The sequence below is a fragment of the Gopherus flavomarginatus genome, chromosome 4 (genome assembly GCF_025201925.1).
Source record: "Gopherus flavomarginatus isolate rGopFla2 chromosome 4, rGopFla2.mat.asm, whole genome shotgun sequence".
Lineage (NCBI taxonomy): Eukaryota > Metazoa > Chordata > Testudines > Testudinidae > Gopherus > Gopherus flavomarginatus.
In genome coordinates, this window is record NC_066620.1 from 89,745,363 (window position 1) to 89,770,543 (window position 25,181).

Below are 25,181 nucleotides of genomic sequence, written 5' to 3' on the forward strand. Positions count from 1 at the left end.
GATGGTCATGATGGAGGCTGGAACTCTGTCTTCACCTCATTCCTGTGGGGAAGACAGGCCTTCAGGGCTGCGTAGAGGATTCAGGGGTCTGGGGCAGAGCAATTTCAGGGGCCCCTTCCATTAAAAAAGTTGCAATACTAGAGAATACTGTATTCTCGTGGGGCCCCTGCAGGGCCTGGGGCAAATTGCCCCACTTGCCTCCCAGACCTCTGGGCGGCCCTGCAGGCCTTCAGATGCCCCCTCCCGCTTGCACTGCACTTTCCAGCCCAGGAGCAAGGAACCATTTCCCTCCTTCACGCTGGGGGGGGGGAGCTGAAGCCCAGAACGGGAAGTAACTTGCCTGAAGTCATCCAGTGAGTTGGTGCCAGGGTGGAGAATAGAAGCCAGATCCCGACTTCTAGCTCTGTGCTTTGATCCCCAAAACAGCCCTTTCCAGATCCATTGGGGAGGGAGGGGGCAGTAAGACTCTAGCCACTTGCAGGAGACCCAAGGCCATTTATTTTCATTGAATATGTAGACTAAATAATGGAATTAATAATTTTTCAAGCCGAGCGTGTATTAATTCTAATGAACAACGTCACATGCAGTATTCATTTTGAAAGTTTATAATAAGGGATGCTCTGGGGGGGTGGGGAGTGGAGGCACAAGGTGGAAGTTTCGCCTAGGGCACAAAATATCCTTGCACCAGCCCTGGCCCCAAGGCCTACCAGGAAGGCTCTGAGAAACTCTGAAGAGGGAAGACAGACCTACTCCAAAGTGGGGGGGGGCTGATTTACCCCAGGTCCTGTCCCTGCTAGAGGAGGGAGTGCTAAGCCTGGTGAGGCAGAAGGGAGGGCCTTGCCACACTACATAAAACTGTCAGTGATTTCTCACCAGTGGTGGCACAAACACCATCAGGAACACCACTTTCACTGTAACATAGTTGTCCTTCATTCCACGCACTGCACATGAGTTGGTTCTAGGAGGGGGGAAGTACTAGCAATAGAAATGGTTGTATATTAGGGAATGAAAGCTTCAGGGAGATGTGTTCCATGCTTGAAGGGCAGAGGCTGAGATACAAAAGTGAGGAGGGGTCATGGGCATGGCTGGAGAGGTGGGCCAATGCAGGGCTAGTAGGTCATAGGTGGGGTGTGTGTGGCTGGGGAACAGGGGAGCAGCTGGCTCAGTATGTTAATTGTGGGACATAACTACCTATATGACTACTAACTCCTACCAAAAACATATTTTTCCTGCTAAATCTAGGAAATAACATTGTTTTTTGCCATTGAAACACAGAGTGAAGGTTGCTTAGTGGTATGTTGTCCTCTTGCAGAGCACTTAGCTGAGCAAAACCCAAACTTCTGAAAATCAGGAAATGCACAGTTAAGGTTTCCCATGCAACCTTAACTCTGTCCTCTTTCAGCAATGCCCCAGTACACCTCATTACACACACACCTTTACTCTGCTAACCCCACAGTTTCTGAAATGTACAAGCTCTTCTCCTTTTACTAGCTGTTCACTCTCCCACAGAATTCTGTCTAATGCTGTTAAAGGACAGGAAGGAGGGACGGAACCAACTGCCCATGCCACCTTCCCTCTGCTCCCATGAAGCTAGCATTAACCAATAAGAATTATTTGCATACACTCCAGGTGCAGTCAGTGTGTTAAGTGTACCTACACCAAAGGGTGGAAGCAGTAGTTACAATTGCTATTTTTGTGTGACAATTCAAGCGAAGCTAGCATGAGTATGTTCATGAAAAATGGGAAAAGGAAGTTGTAAAAGGCTGTAAAGTGGTTCTTAAGCTGTCTACATGTGCTGCTCTTTCTGGGAAGTGGGCTAAGTGTGTGAGTGTGGGATCTGGAATCTCCTGAGTCTTATAATGCCAAGGGCTATTGTGAGTACATGTTATGTGCCTACTGAGGCATTGATTGAAGAGGGCAGAGAGAAGGTGGCATGGTCACATTTTTTTTATATAGATTTTTTCCCCTTTTTGTTCTTTAATAGTGTTAGGTGGAATCCTGGGGATGAGAGTGAATGGGGTGAAAAAGGAAGTAATGAGCTTGGACATTTCATCAACTGTGGAGTTGGCAGACTACAAAGGTTTGTGTGTTACTGGGGCACTGCAGAAAGAGTACAAAGTTAAGGTTGCATGGGCAACCTCGCCTGTGGATTCCCTGGTTTCCAGAAGCTTGACTCTTGCTCAATTCAGTACTCTGCAGGGGAATGACATAACACCATGCACACAACCTTAACTCTGTGTTAATGTGGCTTTTTGCCATTGAATTGATTTTTTTTCCCCCAGAGGTATTTTTATTTAGCAACTGTACTAAATCAGAGATCTGACCAGTAGAAAATCAGCCCTTGTGTCCTTATTCTTATAAAATGGCTATTGTCTGGCTTTTCATCTTATTTTATTTTTGGAAATCTACTTTCCTGTTGTCACACTTGCTCGGTAAATGGCTCCACAGAATTCAGATTTAGTATGTATTTTTTTGCTGTGTTAATGTTACCATTATTGTTGATTGCATTCCAAAAGAACTGCTTGGGGTCCCCTGAGATTTCATTATGACTTTATACTTGCAGCCTTTTCTTTAGAAAGCAAGAAAGAATTATGCTTCTAGAACATTTGCTCACTTTTTTCCTTCTGCAAAGCAAGTTTTAGACATGGCATTAATGGGATTTTTGTATGCTATGATTCATTTTGAAAGTTTGAAAAAATAATCTCTTAATGCATCCTAACAACAAAATACCTATACTCAATATCTCTGCATTTCAATAGCTAATGTCAACAGAATAGCTTCATAGTAAAGATTTTAAAAGTAACTGAATCCTTGATTTGCTAAAGTATTAGGAAAAACCATCTACTGACAAAGCAAGCCAATGGACCTCTCCCACAGCCAATAGCTGTCTGTAAGTAGAAGTTAACTCATGTACATTTCATGAGGGTTTAGTCCCCTCTCAGTTACATCAGTCTGATACCAGTGTAACTCCATTGATTTCAATGGAATTATTCCTTGGGTATTTCAGTGTAAATGGGATAAACAAGCCCCACGAAACTTGAAGTGCAAGAAGCCGGGGAAGGGCTCTCCCAAGAAAACAACTCATTCTGAAAGAATAAAGATTTGTTTCTGAAAGAACTAGAATGTCTCCTTCAAGGTGCCAGGTGCTCTGAAATCTCACTGAAGTAAATATTCCCAACAGGAGTTCAGGGCACTCAGGACTTCAAAGAATCTGGCCCTAATTTTGGTTTTCCCCCATATTTCTGTAAGTTAACAGACTTGAAAGATGTGACTCTCACTCTCAGTAGATGGATGATTTAAAATGCTTCTAGGATAGTGATTCTCACACTGTGGGTCAGGACCCCAAAGTGGGTCAAAACCCCATTTTAATGGGGTCACCAGGGCTGGCTTAGACTTGCTGAGGCCCGGGACCAAAACCCAAACCTGAGGGCTTCAACCCTGGGAGGCGAGGCTAAGGTTATAGGCCCCCTGCCTCGGGCTGAAGCCCTTGGGCTTTGGCTTTGTCCTCCCCTCCCCCACGGGTGGTGGGGCTTGGACGGGCTCAGGCTTCGGTCCCTATCAGAAGGGGGTTGTGGTGCAATGAAGTTTGAGAAGTCCTGTTCTAGGATTTCATCCTATTTAAGTGTTCTTTAAACATTTAAGGGCCTGATTCTTAGTTATACTAAGGCCAGATACATCATTCTACAATGTGAGGCCTCTTTACACTGCCAGATTAGTGAAATGAGGCCTTAGTGTAGCTGAGGATCATGTCCTTAAAGAAGTGGGGTGGGTGGGAGTATGGTCTGTAAGGCCCAGAACTGGGCATTGAGTAACTTGTTTTGGATTTCAGTTGTGACATAGATTTGCTGTGAGACCTTAATTTTTCCATGTCTCTGTGTTTCCCCATCTTTAAAATGGAAATAACCCTTCCCTGTATGCTGAGGGGTCTACCCCAACACAAGGCCTGAGTAGGTAAAAAGAGACCAATTAACTCCATGAAAGGCTGCACCTGGAAAGGAGTCAGGGCTGCTAAGGTCTAATTGATGATGAGCCCCAGCTGGACAGGGGCAGGTTAAGCTAGAGAGGATAGAAGGGAATTGGTAAAAGACAAGGAGGAGTAATTCCTGGGAATACAGACTGTGACAAGAGCCTGAGAACTAGCCATAGGAAGCTGAGGAAGCTCTAGTCTAGGGATAACCCAGGGGTGGGTTAGAAGACAAAGGTAGGAAAGAGCCTGGGGCAACAGCAGCTGGGTCTGAGATTGGGTAGACTGTGGTTGCTAGACATAGTATCTCTGGCCAGAACCCAGAGCAGTGGGCAGGCCTAGGTTCCCCTACCAACCAGCCACAGGAGAACAGGCACACTCAGGGCAGTGGATCAGAAGACTGCCTGAGAGAGTTTGTCCAGAGGGACTTTGATACCTGGAAGGGGAAAACTATAGGGACCTGAGAGGAAGAATAAGCCATGAAGAGGGAGTAACCTGAGCTGAGAGAGCGAGTCCACAGGATGAGAAACCAAAGGAGTAGGGGCACCAGACTAGTCAAGAGCCAATCCACAGGTAAACTGCAGGGAAGAGCTCTAACAGTGAGTAGTAAAACACTGTGACACCCTGCCTCAGAAAGCAACGAAGGCATAATTCATTGATGTCAGGATCTTTGATGGAAGGAATTTTATAAATGCAGGTTTTATCTTCTGCAAACATAAGCATTAATATAACACAGCAGGCTATTGATCTAGCTAAACCAGCATTTTACAGCTGGTAGTAGCCATTAATTAGTGCTCAGATGGGAAGACAAGATTAAAACCATTGTGCTAACTATAATGCTGTGTTATGAAGAAAGGCAAAGGAAATAATCTTGTATTTTGAAAGAAGAGGGGTTAAATAAAGTGCTTCAATTCTTGATCTAGACTAGAGGATTTCTAGTCTTTTTAAAATTCTGCTAAGCTATTTAGCACCTTGTGGCAGCAAATTTCACAGCTTCATTCTTTTTAGCATTTCAGTGTTTCCTTATCTTGGTTTTAAACTTGCTTTTCAATTACATCAAATATACTTTTTTTTTCTGAAATAAGCAAAGGGTACAAACTTCAGACTAATAAAATAATTCATGTAAAATATGGATTTTTAGCATTTTGAGACCCCCACAAATTTTCCTATGTGTGTAAAGACTGTAGTAGAAATATGAATCACCAAGGCTGTACAAAAACAGTCATTCTCACCAATGAATAAGAGCCTAATTCTGTAAACCATTAGTCATGAGTAGTCCTGTTGAATTGACCAGAATTACTCTTGTAAGTAAAAGATGCACAATCAGGCTCTAAGGTCATAATATGTGGAAGGGGACGGGGAATGGATTTTCTTTAAAATGGAAGTTTTAATTTTTAGTTGGACGTAAAGTGTTCCTTTCAAGTAATTGGTGTGAAATGGTCAGGGATGCAACCCTATGCTCTGGGTGTCCCTAAGCCTCTGACTGCAAGGTGCTGGCACTGGATGATAGGGGATGGCTCACTTGATGGTTGCCCTGTTCATTCCCTTTGAAGCATCTGTCATTGGCCACTGTTGAAAGACCGGCTACTGGACTAGGTGGACCATTGGTCACAGGAACGGCACCAGGGCTTTTGGTGCCCTAGGCAGGGGTCCTTCCGTGCTCCCGGTCATTGGCGGCAATTCTGTGGCGGGGGATAATTCCGCGGTCCTGGTCTTCAGGGCACTTCGGCGGTGGGTCCCGGAGCGAATGAAGGACCTGCTGCAGAATTGCCGCCGAAGACCCGGAGCGCGGAAGGACCCCCTGCCGCTGAATTGCCGCCCTCCCAAATCCTGGAGCCCTAGGGTACTACCTAGGTCGCCTAAATGGAACCGCCGGCCCTGATTGGTCAGCCCCAGTCTGGTTGTCCTTATATTCTTGAAATAGAGTCTGCAGGTTTTGATTAAAATATCCAAACATTTTAAATTTAAAGAAGTGACCTATTGGGCAGCCCTTATTCTCTAGAGTAACCTCATTGAATTCAATAGTGCTAATCACAAGAGTGGGCCCTGCAATAACGCCAGCTATGCGTTGGAGGAAGGATAATGTCAAAGTATTCTTTCTCTTTCCTCCTTTTTTGTCTCTATTGTATATATGTTAAGGCTGGAGGCTAATGTCATAGTTCCTGAGGTAACCACACCTCTGATCCCTTTGTGGTGTCCCTCAGAGCACTCCACTCAGGTTTAGGGCCTTTAGCTGAGCCTGTCACCTTTGTCAAGGCAGGATCCCTCCAGACAGAGGACTTAGGCTTCACGCTCCTGCAATTCATTGACTCTCTCAGCAGGTCTGAGGACAGCTTTACACCTAAAAAGGTTGGTTGATCCAGCTACGTTGTTCTGGGGTATGGAAAATCCACATCCCATACTGATGTAGTTTAGCCAACCTATCCCCAATGTAGACCGTGCTAGGTGAATGGAAGAATTCTTCCATCAATTTAGCTACTGCGGCTTGGGGAGATGGATTAACTACACTGATAGGAGAACCCCTCCTATTGCTGTTGTGAGTATCTATGCTCAAGTGCTACAGCAGTGCAGCTGCCGCGCTTCAGTTGTGCTGTTGTAATGTTGCAAGTATAGACAAGCCTTGAGACACTAGTTCAGCCCTGTTCTCTCAGGTCCAATGATAGAGTGAACCAGTAATAGCCAGCTTTCACAGAGCAAAGCGTTAGCTATTCTGAACAAAACCATGACAAAGAGAGCCACTTATTTGCAGGTCTAGTTAACAAGACACTTACTGATCTTTCACATGGGGTTCCTGGCCAGTTCAAAGTATTGCAGGGCCTGTCTCTGCTGGTTGCGGTTTCATGTCCATTTTTGGATTGCATGTGAATGAGCCCATTTGGAGCAGAGTTGTCTCTTTATACTGTTCTCTGATTGCCAGGGCTCTTGAATCAGGTCAAACCAGCATATGCTATCTCCCCCAGGGAGTGAAACTTCCACAGCACTATTATCTGTATTAGAGATTTGCATTAATGATCCCCCCAGTGATTTCAGTTCTTGCATTGAGCCAGGAATACAGTGACCAGCTAACATATAAACACTTTTATAAAGTTGATGCAACAGTTTTTGAATATTCAATGTGTCCATAGCATCTGTCACATTTTAAAAAAAATCAGGAGTTTTTAATAATGACTTTAACCAAATATGCAAATTGGAGTATTATGTGCATTATAAACATGTAACAAGAGGCTTCATATATGAGCTCATGGATACCTTGTCTGTCTGTGATGGTGGTGAAATATGCCCAACTTCTTATCCTGGGAGAGGTCAATGTGTGTGTTGACATGGCCACAGATGCAGAATCTCCAACACTCATCTCCTCACTTGCCTCCTTAGGACTTCCACAGGTAACTTCTGGTCCAAACCACACAGCTGGTCTCACCTTGGCCATGGACTGATATCCAGGCAACTCCAGTGGCTCTTTTAGTCTCTGCCCCTGGATTTTCTTTGTTGAGTGGAGGGCTGTGGCTAGGTTTCAGGTTGCTGCTGCTTGTGGTGAGCTGGGAGAACGTCTTGTTACTTCCTGCCATTAGGGGGAGATTGTTCTGGTCAATGTTCAGGCCCCTGGCTGATGCCTAACACTAGGATGCTCCCTGTCTTTGCTCCTTGACTGAGAAGGTTTTGATGAGGAGGTGTATGGCTGTAGCTCCCTGGCTACTACCTCTAGGCCTCTGGCCAGAAAATATCAGTAATGTAGCTCAGTTTTGCATTAGACAGTTCTAATTCTGTGGCCATGGGTGAGTTGAAGGCTGCATCTTTATGGTTACACTCCTCCAGGCCATGTCTTCCGCTTAGAGTTGCAGTGACTCTAACTCCCTAGCCCATGCTAGGGTGACCCTCACCATAGAGCTGCAGCAGGAGGGGCTAATCACCCTGAGTACATGCCAATGGCTTGGGATGGGATTGTACACATGGCTGCCTCAAGCTTCTATTTCTAGTGTGCTGCTCAGTCAGAGCGAGCAGGCGTCTGTCTCCTCAAGCTGCAACTTACACAGCTCCAGTGTGAGACGGTATCCAGAGACAGGCTTCCTGACCCAAACAGGAGACTTATCCAGTTGGTTCATATCCAAGTCTTCCATGTACAATAGAGTTGGGCTAGTGCTGCTGCAGACCAAGGATAAAGCCCCAGACACCCCCAACCCTGAACAGTTATTTAAGTTTGTAAGCTAAAACTTGCATCTCTTTGTGTGTTTGCTTTCTGTGAATATTGTAGCCATCTAGTTCACTGGCAGAAGAGGTCGTCACAACAGCTGACTTTAAGCGTGGAGCACCAAATTATCAGAAAACAAGCTTCAGATTTGTTGGCATTTTTTGTAAAAGTATGTGTTGCATGTTGTCAGGGAACAATAATGTAACACGTGGCCTATACGTTCAGTCAATGTATCTTGAATTTGGAATATCTCCAAGGAGATTAAGAACTATTTGTGCAAATTCTTCAGCAAATAAATTTTTGAACAAATTCAAGGCACTCAGGATCAGACTGGGCAATTTGCCTAGCTGAAGTGGAGTAACTAGAATCAACTGTTGTGAGTTCTCTCAGTTCTGGCAGAGATGTCAGGAAGATTCCATTTGCTCCACTTCAAAATTTAAAAGGCCAACTTCTATTAGAAATATCTGTGGACACACCTCTGCTTCTTGCTCTACAACAGACTGACAATAGCCTGCTAAGGCTCTTGTTGGAGCCACTTTCTTCTAGAAACTATCTTCCTTTGGAGAGAAAAAGTCTTAGGAAACCCTAACTGCATCAAAGTAATACAATAGCTACCATAGTGATGAACTTAAAGATGAAGGAAGAATGTTTAAAAAAACCAAAAACCTAATTCATTGAGAATCAGAACTGCTTTTTCAAATCTTACTATTGTTCATTAAAACACATAGTGCATTTGCACAGCCCTGCAACAGAAATATGATGTCTCTTTGTTTGTGAACACACCTTTAAAATGTGTGTTCACAGATCTACTACTTGTTCTTAAGCAGCTACTTAAACAGCAATCTGGGAGGAAAAACACTGATATAAAAGTTGACAGCCCAATATTTGGACTAGGTGGTGGCAATATCTAAACTGGGAGGTTCACATCACAGCAGTGTTAATAACTATGATTTCAAGGGGATGAGGACTTGAGACCATAAATAAACTGATCAGAAAAGGTGATCAGATCAAACAAAAAGCAGGCAAGTTGAACCTAAGGTATTGATTACAATCAATCATATCTATGATGAGAGCATCACTCAGTGGTGGGAGTGTGTTTACACACAGAAAATTCTGCTGCTGTATAGCTGCACTATCACTGTTGTCATAGTGTGTGACTGCTGGACTTGTAGTACATGGATGTGTACATTTTACTTTCACTCTGGCACTGACTGGTCTTGTGATCATGTCTTTACTAATTTACCTCAACCCTGCTTTTCTGCCTTTTTATTTTGTATTTATTGTACTGCTATACTTAATTTTGGAATTATGTCAAAATTGCACTCTGCTAGTTCAGGTGCTGGGGGGAGGGGCAATCCCTCTCATGTCAGAGTAGGCTAAATTAAAGTTACCTCCTGCCCTCCCTCTCACCACACACACACACATTAGATGTAATCCATACTACCATAATTGCCTTCCTTGTTGGAAGAATGAGGGTATCAATGTCCCACATGGGGCTCAGATGTATATCTGTCTCTTTCAATTATTGTGAAATAAACATTGTGTGCCCCATAGAAAACTGAATGCTGTCCTCCTAGAGGTCTGACTGATAGTTTTGTTGTAGACTCTATCTAAGGGACTTGGGCAGGGTTTAGAAGATGCATGATTGTTTTCCCCCCCCCCCTCAGAATATGTATATTTTAAAACTAAAACTCCAGTCACAGGATGTGCAGGGCTCAGCATAAAGTCTGAGAGAGATCCTCTTGGGGAGTGCCATCTTCATTTGTTCTGCTCAGATTCCAGAGACAGTAGCTTCCCAGCAGATAATACCACTCTGGAAAAATAGCCTACACAAAGGCAGTATGTTGTACCCTATGAGGTGCAACTTGCCAATATGCCCAAGCAAATGTTTTCAGGTCCAATGGGAGGTGTAACCTTCAGGAGACAATCAAAAGAAGTGGAAGGATAGAGTGATCATTAGAAACATCATTCTCATAGGAAAGAAAAGCAGCTTCTTAAAAATGCCTGTTCTTGGCTGAGAATTTCTAATCAACAGCTCTCCCACATGTGCACCATTGCTGATCTCTTCTTATTGTTGCTTATACTTGCCAGTTTATTTACTTGCAATGTGTTGGGAGTAACTCCCATTAGAGAGAGTTAACAGTACATTGTATCAGTGATGACATTTTTGTCAGACAGCTGTATCAAGATCGTATGTATTTACCCTTTCCCCACCCTATAAAAACCAAGGGGTCACTCAATGAAGTTGGTAGGTAGCAGGTTTAATTCAAACAGGAGGAAGTACTTCTTCACATAACACAAAATTAACCTCTGGAACTCATTGCCATGAGATGTTGTGATGACCAGGAATGTAAAGAACTAGATAAATTAATAGAAAATAGGTCCATTATTGGCTATTAGCCAAAAGAGTCAGGGTGTAACCCCACATGTGGAGGGGACTGTAAACCTCTGATTGCTGGAAGATAGGAGTGGATCTTTCAGAAATTGCCCTATTCTGAATACTATCTGTGATGCTCTGGTACTGGTTATTGGTGGAGACAGGATCTGGGCTAGATGTTCTTACATGTATACACATACTATCCATTGCTACCATACTGTATGGGACAAATACCGAAGGCTTTACTCAGGTTTTTACGTAGTCCCTACCTAGGTTTTGATCTGCATGAGTTTGCTCCCCAACTTACCCACTGGGATCTGGGATTGTATTTTGGCTCTGAATGAATCAAACTGCTCCCATCTTTCTCCCTAAATTGCTCTTATATGCCAGGCGCTGAATGGCAGTCAGAGGGAGCTGAGCGCATTTAGCATCTGGCAGATGCGAGCCCTAAGAGTGTTTGGTTTTTTAACTGGCGTAAAAAAGAAAAACAAGAAGAGGCTGCATATTCAACCAGAACACGACTGCAGAGTAGGCGATGCCGGAGGGCCAAGCGGGGAGTTCACCTTTCTCTTCCCGGAAAGCAGCTGTCTTGGCAATCAGTCAGTGTTTTGATAGTTTGTTGGTATTTCCTCACTTCACCGAGGCGGCTGCCGCCCCTTGAATGAGGACGGCTGCAAATTCATCATGCAGCGCGACATTTGGCCGCCACCTAGGGAGGCTTCCAGCCTGAACGATTTGTGGGCCCCCCCCCGGAGCTGCTGCAAGCGCGGTCAATGCCGGAGCCAGCAGCTAGACCGGGAGGCGGGGCTCTGCCGCACCTCCCCGCCCCTGCTTGCTCCGCGGTTGCTATAGCAGCAGCATCCTCACACTCAACTTGCACCCATCATTTAAAGAGCAAATTAAGGTTTTTCTTAAAAAGTGGGTGGGGGAGGAGAAAGGTAGTTCAATTCTCTGCTGCAAGAGAAGCATTTACTCTGACAAAGTCACTTTGCAAAAACTAGAATAGCAATTATATCGCTCCCTCCCCCACTCCCCCCTTTCAAAGCCTGAGTGTGAAGCAGCAGCATAAGCAGCTCCTCTGTGTGTCTGTTTCTCTGAGGAGTGGGAACTGGTGGTGATCACACAGGAAACCATACTACAGACCCCAGCAAGGGGCTCCAGCAAACCTCAGAGATTGCTGCATTCTGCTGAGTCCTCTGTGTCTGCTGGGCACAACGCGCTCGCTCGCTCACGGTTCTGGCTGTGTCTCTCATCCTCTTCCACTCACTCACACGTTTTCTTCCTCCCTCATCCTTTGAAAGAAAAACTCCAACATGCCAATTGCCCACTTGCTGGAGCTATGGAAAAAGATAGAGGTGGAACCCATGGACACAGAGGTGAGCTGCAAACCAGCCCTTAATGATTTCCACAGGCATCCGAAGTCCATTGCAAATGGACCAGTTTGAAGAGGTCATTTATATAAAATGCTTATTTATTTCTATGTGAGTGCTTTGGGGAGTTCTATCTCAGCGTGGGACCCACTGCTTTGTTTAGCAAAACTTTAGGATGTCTTTCTTTTTAGTGACTTGTATTGTGTTGTAAGGCAAACCCACTTGTTGATGGTGATGGAAGATGTATTTTCTGGGTAGGGGAGGGAGTAGCTTAATTTACTTTAGCAATGGGTTAAGTATTAGTGGAATGAGAAGTCTAATGTCATATTAATCCCTCTTTTGGAATGATTCTTAAAAGATGACCAGGAAGCTTGGCATGCTGAATTCAATGGCTGCTTATTTCTGAAGTGATGAAAAACTTCAAGTCCTTGCCCAGTGACTGTTGGTGTCTAAGCAAGCATCCTACTTTGAGCAAAACAAAGTACTGATCAATATAGGTTGCTTTACAAAGGTACTTTTTTAATGAAGGGGATCTCTTGAAGATATTCTGGGGCACTCCCAAGACTTGAGACTGCCTGTTCTACAGTTTCACTATAGAATTTACATATAGATTGGATTTCATTGATGTTTCTTAAAAAGTGTAAATAGGTGAAATTTAGTCTAAAATGTTTGACCGGAATAATTTTGCTTCTCAAATGTAATTAGCTACATTGATTGAATTTGTGTTCTCTTGTTTCCTAGCTGAATCATTCCTCTTACTGCTAGATGTAGTCTTGCTAAATAAACCTGTCTCCCTTGTATTCTAATATCTACTAATTTTTTTCCACTACAAAATGCTTAAAGGAAGGGGGGTATAGAATTTTTTTTTTTTTTGGTATTTCTTTTTCCCTGCACTTGATTCTCAGCTGCCTTAGGTTCATTTTACATCAGTGCAATTTAGTTGACTTCAGTGGAGTCACTCCTGATTTTGCACCATTGTAGGTAAGATCAGAATATAGCCACTGTTTTTACTCACTTCTAAAAATCATTTTTCAAACATACTGTAAGTACCTACCAGAGAAGGTAATTGATAACCAATTATAAAACTCTAAGAACTATTATATCATTACAGCCTCTTGACTGCATCAGCCCTTTATGTCTGCAATACCTGTAGTTTTAGATTTTGCCTTGTACTTTGGCCAGGTCTACACTAAAAAGAGAGTCAACCCAGCTATGTTGCTGAAGGGTGTGGGTAAAATCCACACACCTGAGCAATGTAATTATGCCAACCTAATCCCCGGGGCAGACAGTGCTAGGCTGACCCCTGTTGTCACTGTAGTGAGAGACTATACTGAAGGGCTGCAGTGCTGCTGCAGCTGTACTGATGTAGTGGATTAAGTGTAGATATAGCCTTAGATCATGGCTACACTTACATTTCTGCAGCGCTGGGAGTTACAGCTGTGTAGGGCCAGCGCTGCAGTGTGGCCACACTGACAGCTACCAGCGCTGCAGTGTGGCCACATTTGCAGCATTTGCAGCGCTGTTGGGAGTGGTGCATTGTGGGCAGCTATCCCACAGAGCACCTCATCCCATTTTGGCACTGTGGCTTGTGGGAAGGGGATGGAAGGGTGCGGGTCTTTCCGCTTCCTGTTCCAATGCCCCGTGGTGCTTTGCTACACATTCCGAGCAGTTTGGCGGCATTGTGAGTCTGCAGCGCAATTTCTGTTACAAATGGAGCCCGAGCTGCTGAGGACCTTGCTGATGAATGTTGCCAGCACATCACGCATGGCAGTGGAGCTATTCCTTCAGCTCCAAAGTGACAGTGAGGAGTCAGACGATGATATTGATTTGCCTGATGCTCAAGACACTAAATTGCTTGTGGCAGTAACAGAAGTGCTCAGCACTGTGGAACGCCGCCTTTGGGCTCGGGAAACGAGCACTGAGTGGTGGGATCACATCGTCCTGCAAGCCTGGGATGACGAGCAGTGGCTGCAGAACTTTCGGATGAGAAAAGCCACTTTCATGGGACTGTATGCTGAGCTCGCCCTTATCCTGCGGCACAGGGACACGAGATTGAGAGCTGCCCTGCCAGTGGAGAAGCGAGTGGCTATTGCAATCTGGAAGCTGGCAACTCCAGACAGCTACCGATTGGTGGCGAACCAGTTTGAAGTGGGAAAGTCGACTGTTGGAATAGTGTTGATGCAAGTTTGCACAGCCATTAATCGCAAGGGGTATTTCTTTGTGGTTCTCCAAGTGCTTGTGGATCACTGTGGGCGTTTCACTGACATTTACTCAGGATGGCCTGGAAAGGTGCATGATGCACACATCTTTCGGAACAGTGCCCTGTTCAGGAAGCTGATGGCCAGGACTTTTTTCCCAGACCGCAAGATCACAGTAGGGGATGTCGAAATGCCCACTGTGATCCTTGGAGACCCCGCTTACTCCTTAATGCCATGGCTCATGAAACTGTACACAGGGAAGCTTGACAGGAGCAAGGACCGGTTCAACTACAGGCTGAGCCGGTGCAGAATGACTGTGGAGTGTGCTTTTGGCCGTTTAAAGGCGCGCTGGAGGTGTCTCTACTGGAAGCTAAATTTGGGGGAAAGCAGCATCTCCGCTGTTATATCCGTGTGCTGTACCCTCCATAATATTTGTGAAGGGAAGGGTGAAAGATTCAGTGAGGAATGGGCCTCCGAGGTTTGACGCCTAGAGGCTGAATTTGCACAGCCAGAGAGCAGGGCTACTAGAGAGGCCCAGCAAAGGGCTTCAAGGATTAGGGATGCCTTAAGGGAGCAATTTGATGCTGAAAGCCAACAGTAATGTTTGGTGCCTTTGCTGTGCCCGTTTTTCCCTTGGGGTACAGTATTTATCACTTTCTTCAATAATAAAAACTGTTTTAAAAGCCATGAAATCATTTATTCAAAATACAGTACATAAAAGGGCAGGGGGGTAGTGTGGTGGACTGTACATTCAGAGGTTTGAATATGTCCTGCTTGGATTGCTGTTCAATGCCTGCTGCACTTCAGGATTAATATGCTGCATCATGATGGGGGTTGAGTGCATAGGATAAGGGTTGTAGTTATCAGGGCTGGTAGGTATCATACAGGTGTTAGGGGCAGCTGGGGGTGGTAAGAAACAGGCTGTTGGAGAAAGGTGTTTTGTGCAAATACTGGGGAACAAGAAAGAGAGCTTTGGGAGGGGTGGGGGTTACCACGGTACTGATCTGCCTGCATGGCTACGAGAGACTGCATATAGTCAGTTTGGCGAGCCAGGAGGCTTATCAGCTGCTTCGTGCTTTTCTTGGTAGCCAATTCCTTTCTCCTGCTTTGTGTTTGCCTCCACTCATGCATTTTCTCTCTCCAGTCCTGCATCTTCTTACTCTCTCTGGCGTACTGATTCATAACTGCTTTGATCAAATCTTCTTTTGATTTTCGAGGATTTTTCCTCAAGTTCTGTAACCGTCGGGCAGGCGGTGATACTGCTGGATTATTCAAGGTCACTTAAAAAAACATAAATAGAAACATTTAATACACAGAGGCTACATTGTTTATTATCACACAGTGAAGGAGTTTGTAGACTTTTTGTAGCATCATTCCCACATACCTAACATAGCACAGAGAGGCCACGGCAGCGAAGGCATGGAGAGCAATGGGGTGAGTGTTTCTGCCGTGACTTCACCTGGGAAGGGGAACTGCCTGAGGGCTCACTGGGGTTTCTGTGCACTGGGGAAAGCAGAGAGCAGGGACCTGGGGACCTGCACTGAACAGTATCCCTACATTCTCAACAGGGTTTTCTACTGCCAGATATATCACTGCTGCGTGTTACCTGGCAAGAGAGGGAGGGTCTTCTACAGTAATGTGGATTCCGCCCTGGTCCCTATGCAGCTTCCCTGTGTGCAGCAATGGTCCCCCCACCCCTCGCGGCACAGTGGCGCGGACGAGTTAGCCTGACCGGGACAAGGACCACGGTGGCTTTCCCTATAAACTTGCGCAAGCGCATTGCCCACGCTCTGGCTGCAACTTTTCAAGAGATTACCGAGGCCGATTACAGAGACGTGATAGACCAGATCAATGGGCTATTCCACATTTAGGTATGCATGCAGGCAGCCATAACCCCCACACTCCTCTCCCAAAACATTTCCATCCTAAAAATAAAATCTGCTTTCCGGGAATACGCTCCTCTGCTGCTTCTTCACCAACAAGTTCCAGCTGCTGCGACTGGCTAGCCTCCTCCTGGCTTGAGAAGAGCTCCTGGCTGCATGCCTCCTGGGACTCCGGGGTGTCTCCCTCCACCCCAGTAGCCTCACTCTCGGCTTCCTCTACACTCTCCCCCACTTCTCCCTGCTCTGAACTCTCCATCGTGCTCCTCGGATTGGCAGTGGGGTCACACCCAAGTATGGCATCCAGCTCCTTGTAAAAATGGCAGGTAGTGGGGGCAGCTCCTGAGTGGCGATTTCCCTCACGGGCTTTGCAATAGGCACTGCGCAGCTCCTTTACTTTTACCCTGCACTGCAACGTGTCCCGTTCATGGCCCCTTAGCAGCAAGGACTTTGATATCTGCCCACAGGTATCATAATTCCTACGGCTGGAGCGCAGCTGTGACTGCACAGCTTCCTCACCCCAAACACTGATGAGGTCCTGCAGCTCACAAGTGTTCCATGCTGGGGCTCGTTTGGGGCGTGGAGGCATGGTCAGTGATTGATTGATTGATTGATTGCACTCCACACCTGGCTGAGCAAACAGGAAGGGGATTTTTAAAATTCCCGGGGCATTTAAAGGGGGGGTCACCTGAGCCCAGGGCAGTGGAGTGTGAAACAATGAGCAGAGTGGCTGAAAAGGTATGCTGGGATACCTCCTAATACCCTGGAGGCCAATAAAAGCGCTGTTGGTGTCCACACTTGATGACCAGCGCTGGAATCGCTACACCCAAGGCAGACCAGGTGTACAGCCAGCGCTGCAACCAGGGAGTTGCAGCGCTGGCCGTGCTTTGCAAGTGTGGACACAGACTGAGTTGCAGCGCTGTAACCCCGTCACCAGCGCTGCAACTCTCCAGTGTAGCCATGGCCTTAGTCTCTGCCCTGAAGAGCTTACAACCTCTCTCTTTGTGCTGGATTTTCTGTAGCACTGAATACAAATCGCAATATAAATGATTGTGTTGGAAATAAACACAAGCCACAAAAACTAACAGTACCAATAGTTATATTACTAAAGGAGAGCAAGACTTTTTTTTTAATGTGAACTTATGTTTAAATGTTTAAAACTGTGGCTTTTTCTAACCGTAGTCTTAGTTAAGTAACAGATTTCTGAAGTCTAACTTAAATGACAAGATTGCAAGAAACCAAGTCCTGTTTCTCAAACTGAGATGTTGAATTTGCAAAGATTTAAGATGTGACTTGAGGTGAAATACATGAAAGATAAGGGAAAAGCATTAAAAATAGTATTACAATAAATAACATAGCCAAAGCTTGGTGTGGAAAAGAGCCTACATTAGGGATGTATTTGACTGTGGTTAGGGGAGGATGATCAAATGCTATCTTGAGCCATAGCCTTCATCTCCTTTCTTGTGGCAGGTCACTTTCTCTCAGCTGATTCCTGGGAGAATCCCTTATGTAGTCCAGAATATCCCTGAAAAATTGCTGTTTTAGGAAAATCCGAGTGTGCTATCAAAAATGGCACCTCTGGTTATAACGTTGTTGCCTCTTTGACTCACACAGTTGGCCAACATTTGGGACCTTGCTGGGCTGTTTCAGTTAGGAGGAGAAATTGGTGATAGGTGTTGGGTGTTCCTTTGGTGGAATTCTCTTTATTTACAAACAATGCACACGCAGGCCTGTCTACCCTGAACACAGTAAACACAAATAACAGCAGGCAGTTGCCTCGCTCAGAAATCCAAGTCTGCCTTTCCAGTGAGTATTGGGTCCAAAAGAACCTGTATCTCTGCTTTCTCCAAGGATCATGCTTGCCACTGCTTCTCTCGCTTGCTGCCTTTCTCGCACAGCTGCAGACAATCGGTCTCTTGGGTTTGCAATCAGTTCCAACAAAACCCTTGAGCTCTCATGGAGTTAGCTTTGCCAGGCGACCCTGTGCCTCCAGTGGTAGCCTCAGCTGTTGCTACACAAAAAAGCATTTAATTGTTCCTTCCATTTAGCTTCACAGAGTATGTCTACACTGCAAAGAAAAACCCACAGCTGGCTTGTGCCAGCTTACTTTGGCTCAGGCTGCAGGGCTGTCTCATTGCTGAGTAGACTTCCTGGCTTGGGCAGGAGCCTGAGCTCTGGGACCCTTCCACCTTACAGGGTCCTGCACCCTGGAGTTCAGCCCAAGCCCAGATGTCTACACTGCAGTGAAATAGCCCTGTGAGCCTGAGTCAGCTGGCATGGGCCAGCTTTGGGTGTCTAGTTGCTGTGTAGACAGACCCAAAGAAGCGTGCTGAGCACACCCATCAACTTTAACCAGATCTGTGATGGTCTTTTGCTCAAAGACCTGCTCTGATGGTCATTAGCAATTCTTCTAGCATAGCAACTTTTTCTAAAATGTACTCAAACTTGTATTTTGTACTGAGATGTCATGATGATAGGGCACTTACAAACCTAGGGTAAAGCCAAGCAAAATTTTGGACTAACTTTTTTTTTTTTTTTTGGCTGAAAAATGCAGGCTTGGAACAACCAAAATATTTAGTGAATTTGTGTTAGTTTCACCGAACTGTTTAAGTCAAAACAAGAGACATTTTTGAAAACGTCCAATTGTTTGTTAGGACACTATCAAAAGAAAACACATCAGCTTTTTGAGCAAGATTCACAAGGATATTTAGACACATTCACAAACCAAGTAGTTGTGATAGTTTCCCCCCCTCCCCCCATCTTACACTCAGCAGCCTGTTGGGCAGGGCCCTCTCTTGGGAGGAGGGAGACCAAAGTTCAGACCCTCACTCTGGAGCAGAGACTTGAATCCAGGTCTTCCCATTCTGAGGAACATGCCCTCACCATGAGGTACTCTGAAGTGGGGGGGTTTCACAGTCTCTCTTGGTGGAGCTTTTCCACATTTGTATAAAATACTTGAATAGTCATTGGGGCTGAGAGATGGAGAGTGACTCCGTAGCCCACTGATTAGGGCACTCACCTGGGAGGTGGAACCCCTGGGTTCCAGTCCTTGATCCAGAGTGGAGACTTCCACCTGGCCTCTCCCATCCCAAATGAGTGATCTAACAACAGGGCTATTGAGCATAAGGAGATCACCTCCTCTTCCTTCTCCATTCTTGTGAAACCAGCCCTTATTTTCCATTTGCTTTTCTTAAAATACACACAACAATCACTTTCTGACTTTTCAGTTTGACAAATATTTCAATTTTGATTCAACCCAAACCAAAAAAGTTAGGTGTCTCACCATCTCTCCTCTGGAACTGCCAGCAAACCAAACTATTCAGTACTTCACAATAGAGAAGTGCTAAAATGCAAATCCATTACATCCATCATACACTACTAGTTGTCAATCCCTGCCACTGGGTTGATGATGGGACTATGTTTTTGTGTGCGTGATGAACCAAAAATAAGCAGACTATATACTAGTTCCTTATTTCCAAATTAGGACCCTATATCAGTATTCTTGTTGGGCTTAATTTCCAGCTTTAAAAAAAGTTTGAACAAGTCTGTAGCCCATTACCATTCTTTATATTAAGGTTTTGTTTTATGAATAGTTTAACAAGGGTTAAAATTGTTAGCATCCAAAAGATCTCTCTCTTGCTCCATAATCATGGCTTATGTCTAATTTCTTCTACTGATTTTTGCTTATAACCATCTATAACACATTCTACTCATGTCTGTAACATACAGGTTATAAGGATAAATTATTAAACCTTTAAAAATTAATTAGAAAAAACAATTTAATATAAAGTGTGACTGTTTAATTCTAGCCCAGGTGAGTTTGATAGCTGTTGAGTGGCCTTTATGATTGATTCTTCAGTGGAAACTAGGAGCCTAAATACCTTTTGTGAATCTGGGCTGTTCAATCTCCAGTGAACAAGTGTCCACGTTACAACAGCCACCACAATGATTTGAATGCAAATAACCTTCCTCTTTTACCAGTTATTACATTTAACGTTTACCTGGGCTACACTTTAAAGTCTGCCATGTGAAAACTAATTATTGGAATACTTTTAAGGAATTGGAGTGGTGTTCAAATCCATGTAGGGTAAAATGTCATTTTTGGGGGCTAGTCTGACATTTGTCTCCCCCATAAGATTTTCACGTTTTGTAAACATGCCATCTGCCAGACAAACGTCTTATTTCTTTGATATGTGCAAACCTTCCCCCTTATGCCAAAAAACCTTTTAAAATGCATTTACCAGTATCTGAGCATGACTCAGTGCAAACATTTAAATATAGCACTTACAGTAAATGAATTTTGTATCGGTAGGGGTTCAGTAAGGACATGTACTGCATTGTGTAAAGTGAGTAAACAAGGAACGATTAAGGACTGAATCCTACTTGCTTTACCCATTAACTTTTCAAGGGAACTACTTCTGTGAGTATAGTAAATGGGATTTGGCCCTAAATCATTTAAAGATGTTGAAATAAGAAAGTGTTTTGAGTGGATCTGATCTTACAGTCTGCTCAGGCAAAGCTCTATTGATTTCAATTAGGTATTTTTTAAAAAAAGTGAGTGACTTCCCTTGGGGATATTTTTCTGAGTAAGGACTTGGAGGATCAAACCCTCAGTTACACTGCCTGCTTTAAAAGCCAATTTTTTCCCCCCCAGTGGCCTCTGGACCCAAAAGCTCCATCCCAGATAGGTACCAAATAAGTTCTGAACTCTTCTGAAAAATGTGGCCCTATTTGTTTATATGTTCTCTTTCTCCTTTGTGAAAGATTGTTACCTTTCCAGATCTCCAGAATAGTCTGTTCATGAATAATCTTGCTTCATTTTTATTCAGTCTTGACACGTTAATTGCACAAGTCTGTTTTTGATTGTTCACTCATAATCTTATCTAATAAACATTGCACTCTTAGTCCTGTCTATTATAGTATTCTTCCATATGTTCCTCAAACTTGATGCAACCTATATTCACTCATTACTTAGTTAAATATCAGGTAAGTAAAATACACACTATTTAGTGCATATACACAGTAGATTCAGTGTAGTTTTGTCATAGCATTACTGTATCTTTTAAAGAAAAAAATAAATAACTTTTTGGAATCCAGTTAAGTCTTTTAGTTATTGCCAATAATAAAATTAATGTAACCATTGTAAATCTTGAGCAACTGCCTTGACATACATTGATTCAGATTTACACCTGTGTAACAGAAGAGTCTGGTTCAGAATTGTGTTTTTGTGAGGCTTTTCCTAATTTGTCTTCATGAGACTTTTTTCTTCTTTTGATTACCAGCCTGCAGTGGATGATGCCAGCTTGGATGAAGAATTTAGAAGTGAGGTAATTCTGTGCATGTTATAATTTCCTGCATATTTTCATGCTTGTCAATTTTCTACCTTCATGAAAAAATTTCTAGTATTTCCTACCATCCCCAGGAAATACTGCGAGAATAGACTTTCACTCAAATGCTACTTTGAAAACTGAAAATATACTATTTGGGCTGGATATTGGAGCTCTTTCCTAGCAGTGAGGCTATTAAACTGTGAAGTCGCTTTTTAAGAAAAGCTATGGATGCCACATTGCTTATCATTTTTAAAACTGGTCTGGAGAAAACAGTGGAGTCTATAAAGCAGGGAACTATTCTGCCATGGCCAGGGAATGGTCAAATTGCTATAATAATACTTTTCTTTCCGTAATTCTTGACAAGTCAAGAATTGTTGCGAAACTATCAGTGGCCATTCTGTCCTAAGCATGAAGATTATATTATTTCAAGAGTGAGACAGCAAAACTGTGGTGTGAAAGAGGCAGTCTTGTAGTTTAAAATAAAGGAAGAAAGATATGAGATGTTGGCTGGAAGGAGTAGGGGAGAAACTCAACAAAGAAGAGAAAAATGGGAGACTGGATTATGAGTGTGTGTGTGTGTGTGTGTGTGTGTATATATATATATATATATATATATATATATATATATATATAGACTAGTAGGGAAGAAAAGAACTGGACTCAAAGTTAAGAAGTGTGAAAGAGTAAAAGCTGAAGGTAAATATGGCATATTCTCTCTTTACATTTTTATACAAGAGAGCCTGTAATAGTGATCTGTTACTCTCAGGGGCCATTAATCAGTATATTTGCACAAGTTACAGTGAACTGGACTCTACTCATGAATTGATACTAAATGCGACCAAGCTTGTGGGTTTACTTCATCCATTAGACTGGCTCTTCATCCCAAATAGGTTGTGTGATCACTAGCTTAACAGTGAAGATAAATAAACACTGCTATGGTCTTGTCTCCACTACAGAAATACTTGCTTCTGATAGTGGTTTGACCTGTAAGTGTAGACAAGGACAAGCTGTATTCAGTGCCATGTCAGAAACTGAGATTAAAACCTGCTCATCATCCTCCTGAGCCTCAGGCTCATTGACACCTCTACCCCTGAGAACCAGAAGACTCCTGAGGAATCACCCCACAAGACTTAGTATACTTGTTAGGCTCTAATGAGACTTTTATCTGATGGGGGCTAGAGAAGCTGCCATAACCTCTCTTAATTCTTGCATGGTGGTAGGAGCTTGGAAGGGCATCAAAAAGTCTTCCAAAGCCAGGGGAGTCCTGCAAGCTCCTGAGGTGGAGTGGGGCCAATGAACTTCATAAGACTTGTCTCTTAAGGGGTTTCCAACTGAGGCTGATGTGATGGTGAGCTATAAATCTGTCGGGACCCATAAGTTGCCTAATCCCCATGGGGAAGATTTTGGGAAAGGGAAGTTGCCAAACATCATAAGTAGAGTATGTAGAAAATAATTTAAGAAAGTACATCTGTTTTATATGGCCACTTTGTGAATACAGACTTTCAGGGGAAAAAGGCTGGTTTCCCAAATCAAATTTTTTTTCATGATACTTTTTAATCACAAGGGTTACTACAGCTCTTGGCTTTCAGTAAACAATTTTTTTAAAAAATTTTTTAAACCCTGTGGAAACAACTTCAACATTTTAATTTTTTCACAACTCTTTTTTAAATGTCCAACTCTCTCTACTTTACGGGCCTTCTGAGGGCTGATGCACTTACCCAGGTGGAGCCCCCTCCTGTAGACATGAGGAAGTGCATGAGGATTGGGCTCCCCTCTTAAGTACAATAGAACCTAAGAGTTACGAACACCTCAGAAATTTGTGACTCTGAACAAAACATTATGGTTGTTCTTTCAAAAGTTTACAACTGAACAATGACTTATACAGCTTTGAAGCTTTAGTAGGCAGAAGAAAAATGCTGTATCTTGTGCAAGAGGGTTAAATCTCCTCTTGGGGCAGAACACCTGGGTAGCAATGCAAAGTACAGAGGGAAACTCAGGCATAAAAATACATACATACATAGGCGGCATAAAAATATTACAGAAAATTCTCACTTTATCACAGTTGCATTATATGGAGTTCTCACTGTTTCTTGGCACCTTGATCTTGGATTTTCTCACCTTTTTATGTGCCTTTGCCTTCTGTCTATAAGTGTCCACAAACTGCTTACATGGTGGTATCATATCATACTCTGTTTTCTGTACTTTTCCCAGCAAGTGGGATGTAAAGTGAGTAACCCAGAACAGGGCATGGCTATGCCTGTCTAAATTGCCTGCCACACAGAATAAGGAGGCTAAGAAGGCAGAGTTAGAGGTGAAGCATCATCTATTTCTCAGTATAGGAGAGTCTCCTCTCTCCTCATCTAAAGTTTTCTCAAACATTCATTTATTGCAGGGGCTCACAAAAAAACTGTTTGCCTTTCTTGTTCATACCTTGCTGATCACCATGAGACTTAAGAGCTCAGACTGCAAACTATCCAAGCCAGAGTCTGTACAGCACCAAGAACCCTTCCAGGTTTAACTTAGGCAAGTCTATATATAAAACCACTACAGTGTTGTGCTGCTGTAGTGCTTCAGTGTAGACACTACCCATGTGGACGGGAGAGGTTCTCCTGTCAGTGTAGGGGTATGTCTACACTACAGGATTATTCCGATTTTACAGAAACTGGTTTTGTAAAACAGATTGTATAAAGTCGAGTGCATGCGGCCACACTAAGCACATTAATTCGGTGGTGTGCGTCCATGTACCGAGGCTAGCGTCGATTTCCGGAGCGTTGTACTGTGGGTAGCTATCTCATAGTTCCCGCAATCTCCCCCACCCATTGGAATTCTGGGTTGAGATCCCAATGCAAAAACAGTGTCATGGGTAATTCTGGGTAAATGTCATCACTCAATCTTTTCTCCGTGAAAGCAATGGCAGACAATCATTTAGCGCCCTTTTTCCCTGGATTGCACTGTCAGACGCCATAGCATGGCAACCATGGAGCCCATTTTGCATTTTGTCACTGTCACCGTATGTGTACTGGATGCTGCTGACAGATGCGGTACTGCAGTGCTACACAGCAGCATTCATTTGCCTTTGCAAGGTAGCAGAGACGGTTACTATCCCTATTGCACCGTCTGCCATGCCATTGTAAATTGGCGATGAGGTGACGGTTATCAGTCGTTCTGTACCGTCTGCTGCTGTCATGGGTGCTCCTGGCTGGCCTCGCTGAGGTCGGCCTAGGGCGCGTGGAATGGGAATGACTCCCCGGGTCATTCCCTTCTTTATGTTTTGTCTAAAAATAGTCAGTCCTGCCTAGAATATGGGCAAGTGTACTAGAGAACCAGAGAGCACAGCCGCTCTGTTTCAGAGCCCCAGAGATCCCACAGAAATGATGAGCTGCATGCCATTCTAGGGGGTGCCCCTGCAACAACCCCACCCATTGCTTCCCTCCTCCCCCAACCCTCCTGGGCTACCGTGGCAGTGTCCCCCCATTTGTGTGATGAAGTAATAAAGAATGCAGGAATAAGCAACACTGACTTTTTAGTGAGATAAAATGACAGGGAGGAAGCCTCCAGCTGCTATTATAGTCCAGGCAGTGCAGAATCTTTTCTTTAGACATGAAAGGTGAGGGGGCTGATGGAGCTCAGACTCCAGTTGCTATGAAGAAGACCGTTACCAGCTGTTCTGTACCATCTGCCAGGAATGACCGGGAATCATTCCCATTTTTACTCAGGCGCCCCCGGCCGATCTCACCGAGGCCAGCCAGGAGCACTCACGGGCTGATGATGACAATGGATACCAGTCATATTGTACCGTCTGCCACCGGGAAGGGGATGCTGGTGTTCAGCACTGCAGCGCCCCGTCTACCAGCAGCATGCAGTAGACATAGAGTG

The 25,181-nt window shown here is 44.2% G+C and overlaps 1 protein-coding gene across 1 annotated transcript in view; it reads left to right on the top strand.

Annotated features, from left to right (window-relative positions):
- Window positions 1-11,745: 11,745 nt before the first annotated feature.
- Window positions 11,746-25,181, top strand: part of RPS6KA2 (ribosomal protein S6 kinase A2) — a 463,478-nt gene continuing 450,042 nt past the window's right edge. The window contains exons 1-2 of the mRNA XM_050949056.1: window positions 11,746-11,903; window positions 21,258-21,302. Coding sequence (XP_050805013.1) covers window positions 11,841-11,903; window positions 21,258-21,302 — 108 coding nt within the window. The 5' untranslated portion in view covers window positions 11,746-11,840. The remainder of the gene's footprint in view (window positions 11,904-21,257; window positions 21,303-25,181) is intronic.